The 16,053-nt window shown below is 41.0% G+C and overlaps 1 protein-coding gene across 1 annotated transcript in view; it reads right to left on the minus strand.

Annotated features, from left to right (window-relative positions):
* The window catches only part of ASAH1 (N-acylsphingosine amidohydrolase 1), a 37,764-nt gene extending 22,759 nt beyond the window's left edge, over positions 1-15,005 (minus strand). Inside the window, exons 1-2 of the mRNA XM_003134187.6 lie at positions 14,807-15,005; positions 1,802-1,848 (exon numbers count right to left, since the gene is read on the minus strand). Coding sequence (XP_003134235.3) covers positions 1,802-1,848; positions 14,807-14,884 — 125 coding nt within the window. The 5' untranslated portion in view covers positions 14,885-15,005. The remainder of the gene's footprint in view (positions 1-1,801; positions 1,849-14,806) is intronic.

Raw genomic sequence — 16,053 nt, forward strand, 5'->3', positions numbered from 1 at the left:
GGCCTGCTGGAGCCATGCACGTTGGTGGCACTGTCCTAAGATATGGGTTCTACCTGTGAACTCCGATCAGCAGCTTCTTCCCTCACAACATCCAACAAAACCCAAATCATGCCCCTGTCATCCGCCCTAAACTCCTGATTCTTTTTCAGTCTCTAACTTCACAGAAGAAATGGAGAGGAGACAAACTCCTTAGCAGGGAGTTACAATTAAGTGGGGATGGGAAGACTCCAGGAGCCACTCTACATCAGAATTCTTTGACAGAACTGTTATCAGTCTGATTAACAAAGTTATGTGAACAGCTAAAGCTTACTGTGACTTTAGCTAGCCATCATCCCACGTTTCACTTCTCACTCAACATTTTTCTAAATATTTCAATGTTTAACATTTGCACCTCAATTTCCTAGAGAAATAAAGAATATTTACCCTCTGAAGGCAGTGAGGATCTCAGAAAATAAGCAGAAAATACTTAGCAGCATCAGTATTCAATCAATAGTGATAGAACAGAGTATGTTCCTACTTTACAACAAACAATAAACATCATGACATTATTTTTGAGACTCAGCATTTCCTGTGTCCAGGTCATCATAATAAATTAATTAATCACTGACTGAACCCACCTGGCTGCCCAGGTAGCTTAGAAACTGGTCCAAGTGACACAACACACACACAAATAAGTCAGGAGATGCTAAGCACCAGTGGGCAGTAGAAAATAAATGCTAATGGGATTCAGATGGATCCAGGGGTGCCCTGGCCATCAGTCCCTTGGTCTCCAGTCCTGATCTGACTGGTCAGGCTAGATAAACAGGTGTTTCTCTACTCCCTCACAAGTGGACAGGCACACCTCCAGTATCTATGCACTTCCTGCCAAATATTTGCTTCTTTCAGAAAGGTGCATAAATTCAAAGAATTAAGTTTATGACAACTTCACTGTTTCTGTGACAGAGGTTATTTAGAATACATAATTCAGACAAATGCAGCACAATACACACATTTGAAGGGCCTCAAAAACCTCAATGTCATCTTGATATTACTGGTTAAAGTTGTACATACTCTGCCCTTCCTTCCTTGCAGCAGGGTACTTTGAGCAAGAACAAAGAGCAGGGGAAGGAAGATGAGCCTTCCTGACACCTCTTCCTTCTCTTCCACATTCTGTACCCTCTGGGCCAGTGAGCTAGTCTTATGTCTTTCCCATAGTCCTATTTAAGCACAAAGGATGTGAAAAAGCCAAAATCCTAAACTAAAAGCATTAATGGTAAACACACCAAAAGATGATACTGGCCCTTCCTTTATGTTTTCCAATCCTGTTGTCTTCAACAGCATGTCTTCAACATGGCAGGGTTTATTTTTTGAATGTTTAACATGAGGCCCTACCCTTTTTTGCTTCAGTATGATTGGGTAATTTATACTGATGCACTACAGAGTATCACAGGTCAGTTCTGCCATTTGTCAGCGTGAGAAATATACTCAGGGGTAGAGAAGAATTTAGTGGAGAATCAAAACATTTTTTCCTATGATTTTGATAGGTTAGAAATGGCTTTTTTTTTTTTTTTTTTTTTTTGCTTTTTAGGGCCACATCTGCAGCTTATGCAAGTTCCCAGGGGTTTTCATCATGGGATACTTTCATATTTGCCCAAGGTCTTAGCCAAATGCATAATACACAAACCTGAGAGAAAAGTTCTGTCTCAGGATAGAAGACATGGCTTAAGATTTTATTTACTGTCATTATTTTTATGTGATCATTACAAGAAGAAAACTCTCCTCAAAGGAAAGACTGGGTTTTGATCATGTAACGTTTACTCACGTTGGTCCAGAGGGAGGATAGGTTGATTTTCTGCAGTCTTCTGTCCACTAAGAAAAGGAAGAGAAAAATGTCAGGAAACTACAAAATGAGTAGGCAATCTGAAAAAAGTTAAGTTTGTGAAGATAAAATCAAGTATGATTTGGCCTTTTGACTGTTTCGATGACCCTCCCCCCCAATTTTTTTCCTTCCCTTCTTTTTAGGGTTGCACTTGCGGAACATATGGAAGTTCTAGCCATGTGTTGAATCCAGGCTGCAGCTGCAGCCCACCCCACAGTCACAGCAACAGCAGATCCAAGCCGCATCTGTGACCTACACTGCAGCTTATGGCAATGCCAGATCCTTGACCCACTGAGCAAGGCTAGGGATCGAACCCACAACCTCACAGAGACAATGTTGGGTCCTTAACACACAAAGCCAAAATAGGAACTTCTCAATGCCTCTTAAAAGTCTTTTTTCCTTCAATGAAAACTTCTAAAAATCTCATCCTTAAGCGCGTTTCCAGTCTCAAATTCAATATGCACTATTTGTAAATGTTGTAATTTGGCTTTTCTACTGCAAATATACTGAATGAAGAGGAAATATAAGGATGTAGATAGATAATGTTTATGACAGGAAATTACTTGATAAGATGTGATGTTATTTGAATTTATGAGCCAACTCTATTGCAAGAAATTTGCATCCCAAACTAGATTTTCAGGGCACACTGCACAGGGCCCCTCATAATCTGGCCATGAATTCCAGCCTCCTCTCCAACCACTCCCCGTACAGCTGCATGCAATCACATACTGTGCTCTCTCACCCTTTCATGCCTGTGTATGCACCTGATGTTCTATGTGCCTAGAATACCCTTTCTCTACTATGTGAACTTTGGGTCCAACTTCTAAGATCCAGTTCAAATACTGTCTTTTTTATGACGTCTTCATCTACCATTCATAGGAAACTAGCCATTCTCTGCTCTATACTCTCAAAGCATTTGTACACATATCCATCACTGTACTTACGACATGGCATTGTAACTATCTGTTTGTGTCTCTCTTCACGACCAGATGCTATGTCCCTTGAGGTGTGTGCAGAGCCCCCAGTACTGAGGCCATTGCTTAGGCAATGAAAGAATGAGACTGTTTCAAGGAGCGCTGCTCAAGTTTAGCAGCTAAACAGTTCCTAATATAAAATGATGAAAAAAGTCCACACTGATTTATCATCCTTTTATTATTAGTTCAAGATGCCAAGCATGTTTCTCCTTTTCACTGAGACTCAATATTGTAGAAGTAAATATATATATATACTGCAGCAAATTGGTATAGGAATGGAGATCATATGGGAAGCATATTAAGGTAGCCTGACATTACCTGAGATTTAAGCATTAATTGTCAAAATACCACAGTACATTTCTCATATATGTACTGCTTTGTTTTGTCATTTTTGGTTGAATTCATTAAAAACAGCATCAAGCATAAACAAATTATCCCCAAAAAGTTAATCTAATCATCAGAATTTAAATTGTTTCTAAACTATTAGGATATAAAATATTAGATATTAAATAATATCAACATGACAGTTTGGCATCAAGAGGCAGTGTGAAGTCTAAGAAAGACAAATCTGATATCACCTATATGTGGAATCTTAAAAAAATGATACAAATGATGGAGCATGATAATGTGAGAAAAAAGAATGTATATGTGTATGTGTAACTGGGTCACCATGCTGGACAGTAGAAAATTGAAAGAACACTGGAAACCAGCTATAATGGAAAAAAAATAAAAATCATTATATATAAAAAAAAACAGAAACATATTCACAGATTGCAAAAACAAATTTATGGTTATCAAAAGGGAGAGGTGAGAGGAAAACTAAATTAGGAGTTTGGGATTAACATGTACACACTACTACATATAAAATGGATAATCAACAAGGATCCACTGTATAGCACAGGGAACTCTACTTAATATTCTCTAATAACCTATAGAGGAAAAGAATCTGAAAAAGAATGGACATATGTCTATGTATAAATGAATCACTCTGGTGTACACATGAAACTAACACAACATTGTAAACCAACCATACTTCAATAAAAAAATAAGATTAAAAAATGCATGCATGAGAGTTCCCGTTGTGGCGCAGTGGTTAACGAATCTGACTAAGAACCACGAGGTTGCGGGTTCAATCGCTGCCCTTGCTCAGTGGGTTAACGATCCGGCGTTGCCGTGAGCTGTGGTGTAGGCTGCAGACGCAGCTCGGATCCTGCATTGCTGTGGCTCTGGGTAGGCTGGCAGCTACAGCTCCAATTGGACCCCTAGCCTGGGAATCTCCATATGCCGCGGGAGCGGCCCTCCCCCCCAAAAAAAAAAATTCATGCAAGTGAAAATCTATGAAAACAGAAGTGGTTCAAGGTTGACATAATAATAACACGACAGGTTTAAGTACTCTCCACAAAGTACCTGCCAGTCAACAATATAATAAATAACCACAAGCTTTAAACATCCTGCATTTTTACAAGTTTTGTACATTTGTCCAACTAAGCCTTTTTCTGCTCCTCACATATTTTTACATCACAGCAGATTCTACTTCAAGTTTTACTGAATTACTAAATTCAGTAATCTTTGAACACACAATTGCCTGTGGTTGTTTTATGCAGACATTCAGAGTAGCCAATTCTACAGTCTCAAACTTGGCAAAAGACAATCTGACAAATACTGATAACTGATTAGTATCAATAACTTTAAGAGCCAATAGAAACAACTGGGAATCACTTTCCTTGTTTTTTAATTGATGCTGATGTTGCTGTTAAAGTTCCAGGCAAGTATGTTCAGCTAAAGGCTAAGAATGTGAAACAAATTTTCCCAGGACATTTTTCTTCTACTTCTGAAATCAGTTTCATTAACTCATGTTTGGTAAATAGCTTTCCTTGTTTTGCTAACAAATAAGCTATCTAGAGACTTACTTTGGCTACAGCCTCATTTTACGTTTTAATATTTGTAAATATACTCTGCTGTGATAAGCTACTCGACATTTTGTCTTTTTGATCCCTTTTTTCCCATGAGTTGGGAATATTGTGATGACTGCTTCATCTTGTAATGTCAACATATACTGGCTTGTTGCTGTGAGCTGTTGTGTAGGTCATAGACGTGCCTCAGATCTGGCGTTGCTGTGGCATAGGCCAGCAGCTACAGCTCCCATTCAACCCCTAGCCTAGGAACCTCTATATGCCACAGGAGTGGCCCTAAAAAGACAGAGAAAAAAATATATATACTGTGTTCTTTTAGAACAACTCTAGAGTCCTACATAATAAACACAATGCTCTGCCAGGCAGCTAATTCAGTAACAAGATAATCCTTACTCCACTTGGCCTCAAGAGCACTTTAGAAATCCACTTTTCTCACTCTGATGTGATAGATTTGGACTAAAAATACTCTTAAAGCTTAAAATAATATATTGCATTGATACATGTGGCACTTATTAAAATGCTGTTGAGTAGTTCCCATTGGGGCTCAGCAATAATGAACCTGACTAGTATCCATAAGGTTTGATCCCTGGTCCTGCTCAGTGGGTTAGGGATCTGGTGGTGTTGTGAGCTGTGGTGTAGGTCAGTGACAGCATTTGATATTGGTGTCTCATTGTCTGACTGACTTCAGTTGGCATGACAATTTCTAGGTCCATCCATGTTGCTAAAAATACTGTTATTTCGTTCCTTTTAATGGCTGAGTAATATTCCATTGTGTACATGTACCACATCTTCGTGATCCACTCCTCTGTCGATGGACACTTAGGTTATTTCCATGTCTCGGCTATTGCAAATAGTGCTGCAATGAACACTGCAGTACATGTGTCTTTTTCAGTCATGGTTTTCTCTGGATAGATGCCCAGGAGTGGGATTGCTGGATCAAATGGTAGTTCTTAGTTTCTGAGGAATCTCCATACTGTTTTCCACAGTGGCTGCACTAATTTATATTCCCACCAACAGTGTAATAGGGTTCCTTTGTCTCCACGCCCTCTCTAGCACTTGTTGTTTGTAGATTTTTTGATGATGGCCATTCTGGCTGGTGAAAGGTGGTACCTCATAGTGGTTTTGATTTGCATTTCTCTAATAATGAGTGATATTGAACATTTTCTCATGTGTTTTTTGGCCATCCATATGTCTTCTTTGGAGGATTGTCTGTTTAGAGCTTCTGCCCATTTTTTTGATAGGGTTGTTTGTTTTTTTGGTATGGAGCGGTAGGAGGTGTTTATAAATTTTGGAAATTAATCCCTTGTCAGTTGATTCACTTGTGAAGATTTTTCTCCCATTCTGTGGGTCGTCTTTGCCTTTTGTTTAGGGTCTCCTTTGCTGTGCAGAAACTTTTAAGTTTAATTAAGTCCCATTTGTTTATTTTTGTTTTTACTGTCATTACTCTAAGAGGTGGATCTGAAAAGATGTTGCTGTAGTTTATGTCATAGAGTGTTTGGCCTATGTTTTCCTCTAAGAGTTTTATGGTGTCTGGTCTTATATCTAGGTCTTTAATCCATTTTGAGTTATTTTTGTGTATGGTGTTAGGAAGGGACACTAGAATAGCCAAAGACATCATGAAAAAGAAAAATAGAGCTGGAGGAATCAGGCTCCCTGACTTCGGACTATACTGCAAAGCAACAGTCATCAAAACCATATGGTACTGGTACAAAGAAAGAACTATAGATCAGTGGAACAGGCTAGAAAGCCCAGAATTAAACCCATGCACCTACAATCAACTAATCTATGACAGAGGAGGTAAGAATATACAATGGAGACAAGACAGCCCCTTCAATAAGTGTGCTGGGAAAACTAGACAGCCACATGTTTTTATCTTTTGAAAGGAGATATACAAAGCTCGAATGACTGATTGATTACAATATCAATTATGTTTTCAATTACATTATCAATGTTTTTAAGTCACGCTTCTTTCAATACTGTTTACTGTTTTCATTTTTTGTTGTTGTTGTTCTTTTTGTTTTTTCTAGGGCTGCACCCATGGCATATGGAGGTTCCCAGGCCAGGGGTCCAATCGGAGCTGTAGCTACCAGCCTACGCCAGAGCCACAGCAACACCAGATCCTTAACCCACTGAGTGAGGCCAGGGATCGAAACTGCAACCTCATGGTTCCTAGTCAGATTTGTTAGCCACTGAACCACGACAGGAACTCCTGATTTCATTTTTTGAAAGAAGACATGTAGACAATGCATGGATCACTCAATTACAGTTATAATTAGATTATCAACATTTATTAAGCAAGACTATAAGCATATAGACCTGAGGAAGAAAAGGGAGAAAATGATAGAGGGGTCAAGGAGTCCACTTGCTCCACTTCAATATTATGCTTGAGTATCAAGCCACAACAATTAGAAAAGAAAATGAAATAAAAGGAATCTGAACTGGAAAAAAAGGAAAACTGTCTCATTTTCAGATGACATAATCTATAGAAAACACTAAGGGATCCACCAAAAACTTTTTAAAAATAATGAACGGGTTCAACAAAGTTGTAGGATATAAGATCAATGTGTAACAATCAAATGTATTTCTATATAGTAGCAGTGAGCTAACTGAAAATGAAATTAAGAAATAATTCTACCTACAACATCAAAAAGAATAAAATATTGGGGAATAAATTAACCAAAGATGTGTAAGATTTGTATGCTAAAAACTATAAAGCAGAAAGAAATTAAAGACCTAAATAAATGTAAAGATTATACATGTTCATAGATTGGAAGACTTAATATTGTTAAGATGGCAATACTCTCTAAATTGATTTACAGATTCAGTGCAATACTCATAAAATCCTAGCTGGCTTCTATGCAGAAATAGACAAGTGATCCTAAAATTCATATGGAAATTCAATGGATCTAAAATACTCAAAATAATCTTGAAAAAGAATAACAAATTTGGAGGACACGTCCTGATTTTAAAATTTACTATCACAGCTACAGTATAAAGATATATATATCAATGAAACATAATTGTGATTCCAGAAATAAACCTTCATATTTATACCAATTATAAATCATATATCTGATTTAAAAAACTTCAATATAGAATATGTAAAAAATCTTACAACTCATTAATAAAAAAGGCAATTAAGACATAGGCAAAGGATCTGAAAAGACATTCCTCTAAAGAAAATGTAACTCAATGAGTACATGAAAAGATGCTCAACATCATTTGCCAATAGGGAAATACCAATCAAAACCACAATGAGATAACATTTCACACCCACTAGAATGACAATAAGTTAAACAAGCATTGGTTGGATGTAGAGAAACTGGAACCCTCATGAACACTGGCAGTGGAAAACAGTGGCAGTTCTTCAAAAAGTTAAACAGCACTATCATGTGACCTGGCAATTCCTCTCTTTGGTATAAAGTTAAGAGATATGAAAAAATGTGTCCATACAAACAATTGTACACAAATGTTTGCAGCAGCATTACTCACAATAGCCAAAAGCAGTAACAACCCAAATGTCCATTAACTGAAGAACAAAATATGACATATCCCTAAACGGAATATTACTCAGTAATAAAAAGGAATGTACATTTATTGCACTGGTACATGCAACAGTGCAGATGAACCTTGAAAACATTATGGTATGTGAAAGAAATCAATCACAAAGGACCAGGTACTATAGGATCCTCTTTATTTATTTATTTATTTTTTTTGTCTTTTCTAGGGCTGCACCCACGGCATATGGAGGTTCCCAGGCTAGGGGTCTAATCGGAGCTGTAGCCGCTGGCCTACACCACAGCCACAGCAACACAGGATCTGAGCCAAGTCTGTGACCTACACCACAGCTCATGGCACCACCAGATCCTTAACCCACTGAGCGAGGCCAGGGATTGAACCTGCAACCTCATGGTTCCTAGGAAGGTTCATTAACCACTGAGCCACGACAGGAACTCCAAGGATCCTCTTTAGAGAAAATGTCCAGAATAGGCAAATCCATAGAGACAAAAGTAGATTAGCGGTTGCCTAGAGCTGAGGGTAGGTTTCATGGTTAGGGCTAAGGGATAAGAGGTTTCTAGGGGGTGATGAAAATGTTCTAAAATTGACTGCAGTGATGGTTGTACAACTCTATGAATACATGGAAGCCATTAACTTCTAGCTGGAGAATTGAATGGTATGCCTTATCAACTCAATAAAATTGTTAAAAAAGAAAAAAAAGTATAGGGAAGATTGTTCAAAATAAGCTAACTTTTTACCATCCCTGAGACGGATATATATGACAGCAGACAACATCTAGAGTGGAGTCATACGAACTCAGCATAAACATTTTACCAATGGCAGTATTCATAAAAATAGAAGGGGTGATATTTAAAACTTTTAGTACCCAATTTGACATGGGGACCAATTAATCACATCAGATGGAGCTGCAAATAACTGGTAGGGCAGTAGAGGTGCTTTCTGGCTGAACATCACTTGAGTACAATAGTTAAAGGTTTGCTTCTAAGACATAAACTCTAATTCAAAAAGATACATGTACTCCAATGTTCACAACAGCACTACTTACAATAGCCAAGATGTGGAAGCAACCTAATTGTCCACCGGCAGATGAATGGATAAAGGCGTAGTTCACATATACAATGGAATATTACTCAGCCAAAAAAGGAATAAAATATTGCCATATTGCAACAACATATATGTACCTAGAGATTGTCACAGTAAGTCAGATAAAGACAAATATTATATGATATCACTTATATGTGGAATCTGAAAAATAATACAAATGAATCTATTTATAAAGCAGAAACAGGTGTTCCCATCGTGGCACAGTGGAAACGAATCCGACTAGGAATCATGAGGCTGCAGGTTCAATCCCTGGCCTCACTCAGTGGGTTAAGGATCTGTTGTTGCTATGAGCTGTGGTGTAGACTGCAGACATGGCTTGGATCCTGTGTTGCTGTGGCTGTGGCATAGGCCAGCAGTTGTAGCTTTGATTTGACCCCTAGCCTGGAAAACTCCGTATGCCGCAGGTACCGCCCTAAAAAGCAAAATAAATAAATAAACAAACAGAAACAGACTCATAGAGAAAACAAACTTATGGTTACCATAAGGAGTCAGCAACATTCTCACTTTCAGGAGACTTTCTACAAGGAAAGACAACTTCAAAATCTATGCATATTGGAGTTCCCATTGTGGTTCAGTGGTAATGAACCTGACTAGTATCCATGAGGAAGAGGGTTCGATCCCTGGCCTCGCTCAGTGGGTTAAGCATCTGGTGTTGCCATGAGCTATGGTGTAGGTTGCAGATGCAGCTCAGATTCCATGTTGCTGTTGCTGTGGTATAGGCCGGCAGTGGTAGCTTCGATTCGACCCCTAGCCTGGGACTTTCCATATGCTGAGGGTGCAACCCTAAAAAGACAAAAGAAAAAAAAAAAATCTATGCATAGACTTGAAATAGAATTACAGTGAGAGCATTTGTTATTTAAAGATTCTGGAGTTCCCACAGTGGCTCAGGGGGTTAAGAACCCGATTAGTATCCAGGAGGATGTGCGTTCGATTCCTGGCCTTGCTCAGTAGATTAACGATCTGGTGTTGCTGTGAGTTGTGGTGGTGTACATCGCAGACAAGGCTCCGATCCCATGTTGCTTTGGCACAACAACATATGTACTCCTCTGAGATTACTCTGTAGGCTGCTACAATCTATTTTCTCCCAATGCTGCTCTGGCCAAAGTGACCAATTACCTCTAGGTGCCAAGCACGACAGACACCAGACATCTCAATGGATTCAACTTCAGGGTGACCTGTCCCACTTTCTCCTGTGCATTTCTGTAACACTCACTCTCCAGTCTGGCTGCTGCTTTAACTTTGCCAGTTCTTCTCCACCTGACTACAGGTTAACAGGCCTCTGAGCCTTTGGCTAGGCCTCTTTCCTTCTGTCTGCTCCGTGTTCACTGGCTCCAATGGGCTTCAAATACTATGCCTACAACTCCCAATATCCTCTTCTGAGCCCAGTTCTAAACGCCTGCCGGATATCTTCCGGCCACTTGAAACTTGACATAACCAAATGAAAACGATCTTTATGCTTCCCCTGTTCTCTGGCAGTGACACCACCATTCTCCTGGCTGAGCACTTCAGAAAGGTGCCTATTCTTCATCCTCATCCATCCTTCCTTCTGCCCATTCTACCTCCAAATTTTCTCTGGAACCATTCATTTCTTTCCTTCTCCATTGGCGCCACCCTTCTGTAAGTCACCTTGTTTTCTCCCCTGACGAGTCTCCTCATGTCTACCCTTGCTCTCTTCCAACCCAAACTAATCTTTTGAGTGAAAAAAATGTATCTTATCTTGTTTAAAACCATTTGATGGATTCCCATTGTTTTTAAGATAAACTCCAGGTAAGGATAAAGATAGGACAAGGTTTACAGAGCCCCAATGATGTCCTCTCCATCTCTTCTCTAGACTTTCCTTGCACCACTCCTGTCACCACCAACTCTCTTTTTAAAATATTTTTTAAAAAATTGTATTGAGATAATATTGGTTTGTAACATTAGGTAAGTTTCATCTAACATTATATTCCTACTTCTATATGCATTACAGAGTGCTCACCACCAAAAATTTAGTTTCTGTCCATCACAACACAGGTGATTCCCCTTTATCCGTTTCACCTTCCCCCTGCCCCACCCCCCCATAACCACTACTCTGTTCTCCATATATATGTTTGGTTTGTTGATGTATTTTGTTTGCTTTTTATATTCCACATTTGAGTAAATCGTATGGTATTTGCCTTTCTTCATCTGACTTATTTCACCTAACATAATACCTTCAAGATCCATGCATGTTGTTGCCTGTGGCAAGATTTCATCTTTTTTACAGCTCAGCAGTATTTCTGTGTGCATGCATGCATGTGCGTGTATGTGTGTGTCTCACATCTTCTTTATTCATTCATCTATTAACAGGCAATTAGGCTATTTCCATATCTTGGCTATTATAAATAATACTGCATTGAATATGAGGGTGCAGATATCTTCTCAAATTAGTGTATAGGTTTTCTCTGGATGCATACCCAGTAGTGGAAGAACTTGTCACCACCATCTCTTAATAGTTCTCTTAGTAGAATCAAAAACGACTCAAGAAATATGCCATATACTGAAAAGACTCAAAAAGGAAAAACCTACACATATTCCAAATCCAGTGATTCTTGTTTGTAATTTAAAGCTAGGCCTCATAACCTAAAGTAGTTTTGATATATCTCTTATCACTATGTGGCTACAGTTTATCATGGTAAATTAAAAACAAAAAACTGCTATTCTTGTCAATGGATGAGGTCACAACTTCTGTGACGTTCCCCTAATCCTTTCAACCAGCAGCTCCCAGAATTTCAAGATCAATTAAAAAATTAAGAGGGGCCCAGAACAGGATAATCCCAATTTTGTTCTCCAAGGTGAAGATGTTAAAACAAACAAAACAAAAACACACACATATAAGAAAGAACACTGTAATGACAAAAATTGAAAGGTCATAAGGTCAAAATAAAAAATGACATTCTAAATTAATTTAGTTTTACACCCTCATTTTTTCTCATTTCACTAAAGACTTGTGAAACAGCTTCCCAAACTGACACCAGTGGCCTGACTAGACTTCGACAACCACAGTTCCAGATAAAAACAATTAAATTCATGGAAGGGCTGATTCTTCTTGTTCTAAAAATACCTTTTAAAGTACATCTGATTGAAAAAATATTGAGAAGAAAAAAAAAAAAAAAAAGCAGACCCTGATATCTGAAACTGCTCTGAGGTCCACAACTAACTCTCAGTATTACTTCATGCGGGTCTGACACTTAAAACCATCTCCTGTTGGACATAACCAACCTCACAGAATATCCACCTCACTTAAGGTTAACCCGAAACATGATCAAATGAGACAAAGCAAGTCCACTTCATGATTCTGTCTAAGCACAAATAAAAACAAGCATACTGCAACCCACAAAGTACCAAACACCCTCTTCTCCTGCTAAACAAATAGATGACTGTTTCTTATTTACCCTGTGTTGCCCCACTTCCTAAAAGCATTCGATCTAGAGCAAACCCCATTCTTTATACCTACTCTTAAAACACATAACCAAAGTCTAAGTTATAAAATACGTTTTCCCTAATCCCCCCTTTTGGCCACACCTGCAGCACATGGAAGTTCCCAAGCCAAGAAACGACTCTGAGCAACAACTGTAGAAACACCAAATCCTTAACCCACTGCACCATAACCTTTTCACCGAGAGGTCCCACAATTGATGGTGTCCTGCATTCTCCTTCACTGCCAAAAATAATAAACCATATTTACTCAACTACAGGTGTGTTTCCTGGGGTCTTTAGCTGAAAATCACTGATAATATCAAAGCATAAAATTCTTTAAAAACTTCTATAATCCCAACTATTTTATTTATTTTATTTATTTATTTTTTTTTTTTTTTGTCTTTTTTGCTATTTCTTTGGGCCGCTCCTGCGGCATAAGGAGGTTCCCAGACTAGGGGTCGAATCGGAGCTGCAGCCCCCGGCCTACGCCAGAGCCACAGCAACGCGGGATCCGAGCTGCGTCCGCAACCTACACCACAGCTCACGGCAACGCAGGATCCTTAACCCACCGAGCAAGGGCAAGGATCGAACCCGCGACCTCATGGTTCCTAGTCGGATTCGTTAACCACTGCACCACGACGGGAACTCCAATCCCAACCATTTTAAAGCAAATTAATTCCTTGCCCACATGCATAAACTGTGTATTTTTCTCGTATTGAAATTACTGTGCATACTATTTTGTATTCTGCTTAAATTTGCTTTACCTTATATCGATTTTGAATGGCTGAATAGTATCTCACCACGATTTTATTATTAAAGTATTTCGCCTTAGAGAAATAAAAGAATAAAATGCACATCTAGCTCCCAATGTCAATAGCCTACCTGAGCTACTCAAGATTACCCTCATCTAGGCTTAGGTCACATGCACCCAAGTTCCTAGTTAACTGATTTGTTGGTAAAGAAAAATGCACTCTTATTGCTTTTAATGAAGAGAATTATGGGAGTTCCCACTGTCGCTCAGCGGAAACGAACCTGACTAGTACTAGTATCCATGAGGACGCAGGTTCGATCCCTGGCCTTACTCAGTGGATTAAGGATCCCGCCTTGCTGTGAACTGTGGTGTAGGTTGCAGATACGGCTGGCCTCTAGCCTTGCTGTCGCTGTGGTGTAGGCCAGCGGCTACAGCTCCTATTCCACCCCTAGCCTGGGAACCTCCATATGCAGCGAGTGGGACCCTAAAAAAAGCTCCCCCCCAAAAGAGAGAATTATGCAAGAGCACCAAACTGGGTGACCAGAGGCTTGATTTCAAGCATGCTTAAGAAAACAATAGTGTGACCTCTAGCTAGCCATTTTCTCAGAGTCTACTTCCTCCAAGTAAAATAAGAGTGAAACTGGTCCCTCATCGTCTTTCGCAAGTATCAGCTCTGTGTTCCTGCTACTTCTCCGAAGGAGAGTCACAGGACGGGTATTCACAGGACCTTGGGAAGGTGAAGGCCAAGGCAGCCACATGGGGGCGGCCTCGGTTACTCCGTTGCCCTGACTGGGACGCCAAGCCCTTTTCCAGGGCCCTCGGAATCCTTAGCTGCTACTTCAGCACCTCGTGCCAAAGTCTTCAAGCAGTTTGTCACTTAACTGTGTACACAAGTCAACTGGAACTTTCGCCTGCAGTTCTGGATGCGCTAGTCCGGCACTCTTAGAACAAGTGCAATCACTCAAATGTGCAAATCACAATCACCTTCCCGCAGAAATCAGGATTTCCCGTAAAGATTTCCTTGTTCGTGCTTGTACCGAATCAATTTGGGGTGAGGTTTGTCAGCCCGGTCCGCACCCACACCCCTGCCCAGCAATACATCCACCTGGGTAAAGAAGCTGCCAGGATCAGGTGTCCCTCACGCCCCGCTTGCCCAGCCAGCCCAGCACCTACGCCCCACCTCACCCCACCCGACCCCACCCATGCTCTTGCAGGACGCTCTCCGAACCCTCGGTTCCAGCTCACTCACCGGTGGCACGTACTGCGCCACCGCGCAGGCGATGGCAACGCTCAGGAGGACCAGGGTTAGGCGACTCCTGCCCTGCATGGTTCCAGCAGCCAACACCGCTGCAAAAAACGCCAGCTGAAGCCGCGGGAGGCAGCACCTGAGGTCGGAACATGCCACGCCCCCGCCGCCGCGTGACCCGAGAGCCAGACCGCACTATAGGAGGACGGATGGGGGGAGACGGGCGCCCAGGAGGTGGGACAGCAAGGAGAAGACCAGGCTTTCTGGGGGTGCAGCAGGACGAAGGAGCCGTCCAAGAGGACACACCAACCCACAGGATGGCGTTCAGCGCTCATGTTAGGACCGTAGTGTTGTCGCGTCTCCCCCTCTCCCCCTCCGCTTCGCGGGCAGTGGTTGCGCCGGCCCCGAGCCCCGGCCCCGCCCCGGGTTTAGCTGAGGAACTTTTTCCCTGGATCTGGCAGCCGAGGGGCCGCCCCCATCTCCGAGTCTGTGGCCCGGCCAGGCGATGCCTTGCAGCGTCCCCAAACGGTCCAGGGCGAGGTCTACAGTCGGGCCGCTCGGTATCAGGTGGCCACAGAAAGGGTCCAACTCAGGAGAGTCTCAAAACGCGGCGTAGCACGCGACCCGTCTTTGTGCTCAGAGGAGAGCGGGGCCGAAGTGAGTCAGGTTAGTGACCATGGGGTCACCAAGCATGTGTCAGGGGCCAGGAGTGGGGGGGATAACTAACCCTCACGGATACCCTAGGCTGTGAATTATTCATCTAGGCTTACACAGATAAGCAGACAAGCCGCAGAATTTAGGTTTTAGTTACCTGCCTGTATACAACATGTGAAATGTTCAGGTAGAAGCGCGAACCTTCCTTCACTGCAGGTATTCAGCAGCTCTGCGTTTTCACCTAACTCGTGAAAGGCTTTAGGCTGGCAGAGCCAAGGCGACCTTGGGAGGAGGGTAGTATTCAGTGTCCCCTGGGCCTGCACTTGAAAAACAAAGTGTTTGGATTTTCTTAAAAGTCCAACAGGAAAGTTTACCCTCTGGGTTCCACTCTTTTGGTTGAACCTCTTTGACATCCAATTAGAATTTTTTTTTAATGCTTCAGTAAAACTCAGAATACTGTCATTAAAATCGTCATGTATTTCTTTTTTCCCCTGTGTGCGTGAAATTGAAATCTTACCCATTTTTATTACTTCGTTAGAAAAATTAATCTTTTTGTTGGAGATTTGGAATTAAGAATTTTGATATTTGAGAGTTTT

This window comes from Sus scrofa, chromosome 17 (genome assembly GCF_000003025.6).
Source record: "Sus scrofa isolate TJ Tabasco breed Duroc chromosome 17, Sscrofa11.1, whole genome shotgun sequence".
In the NCBI taxonomy this organism is placed as follows: Eukaryota; Metazoa; Chordata; class Mammalia; order Artiodactyla; family Suidae; genus Sus; species Sus scrofa.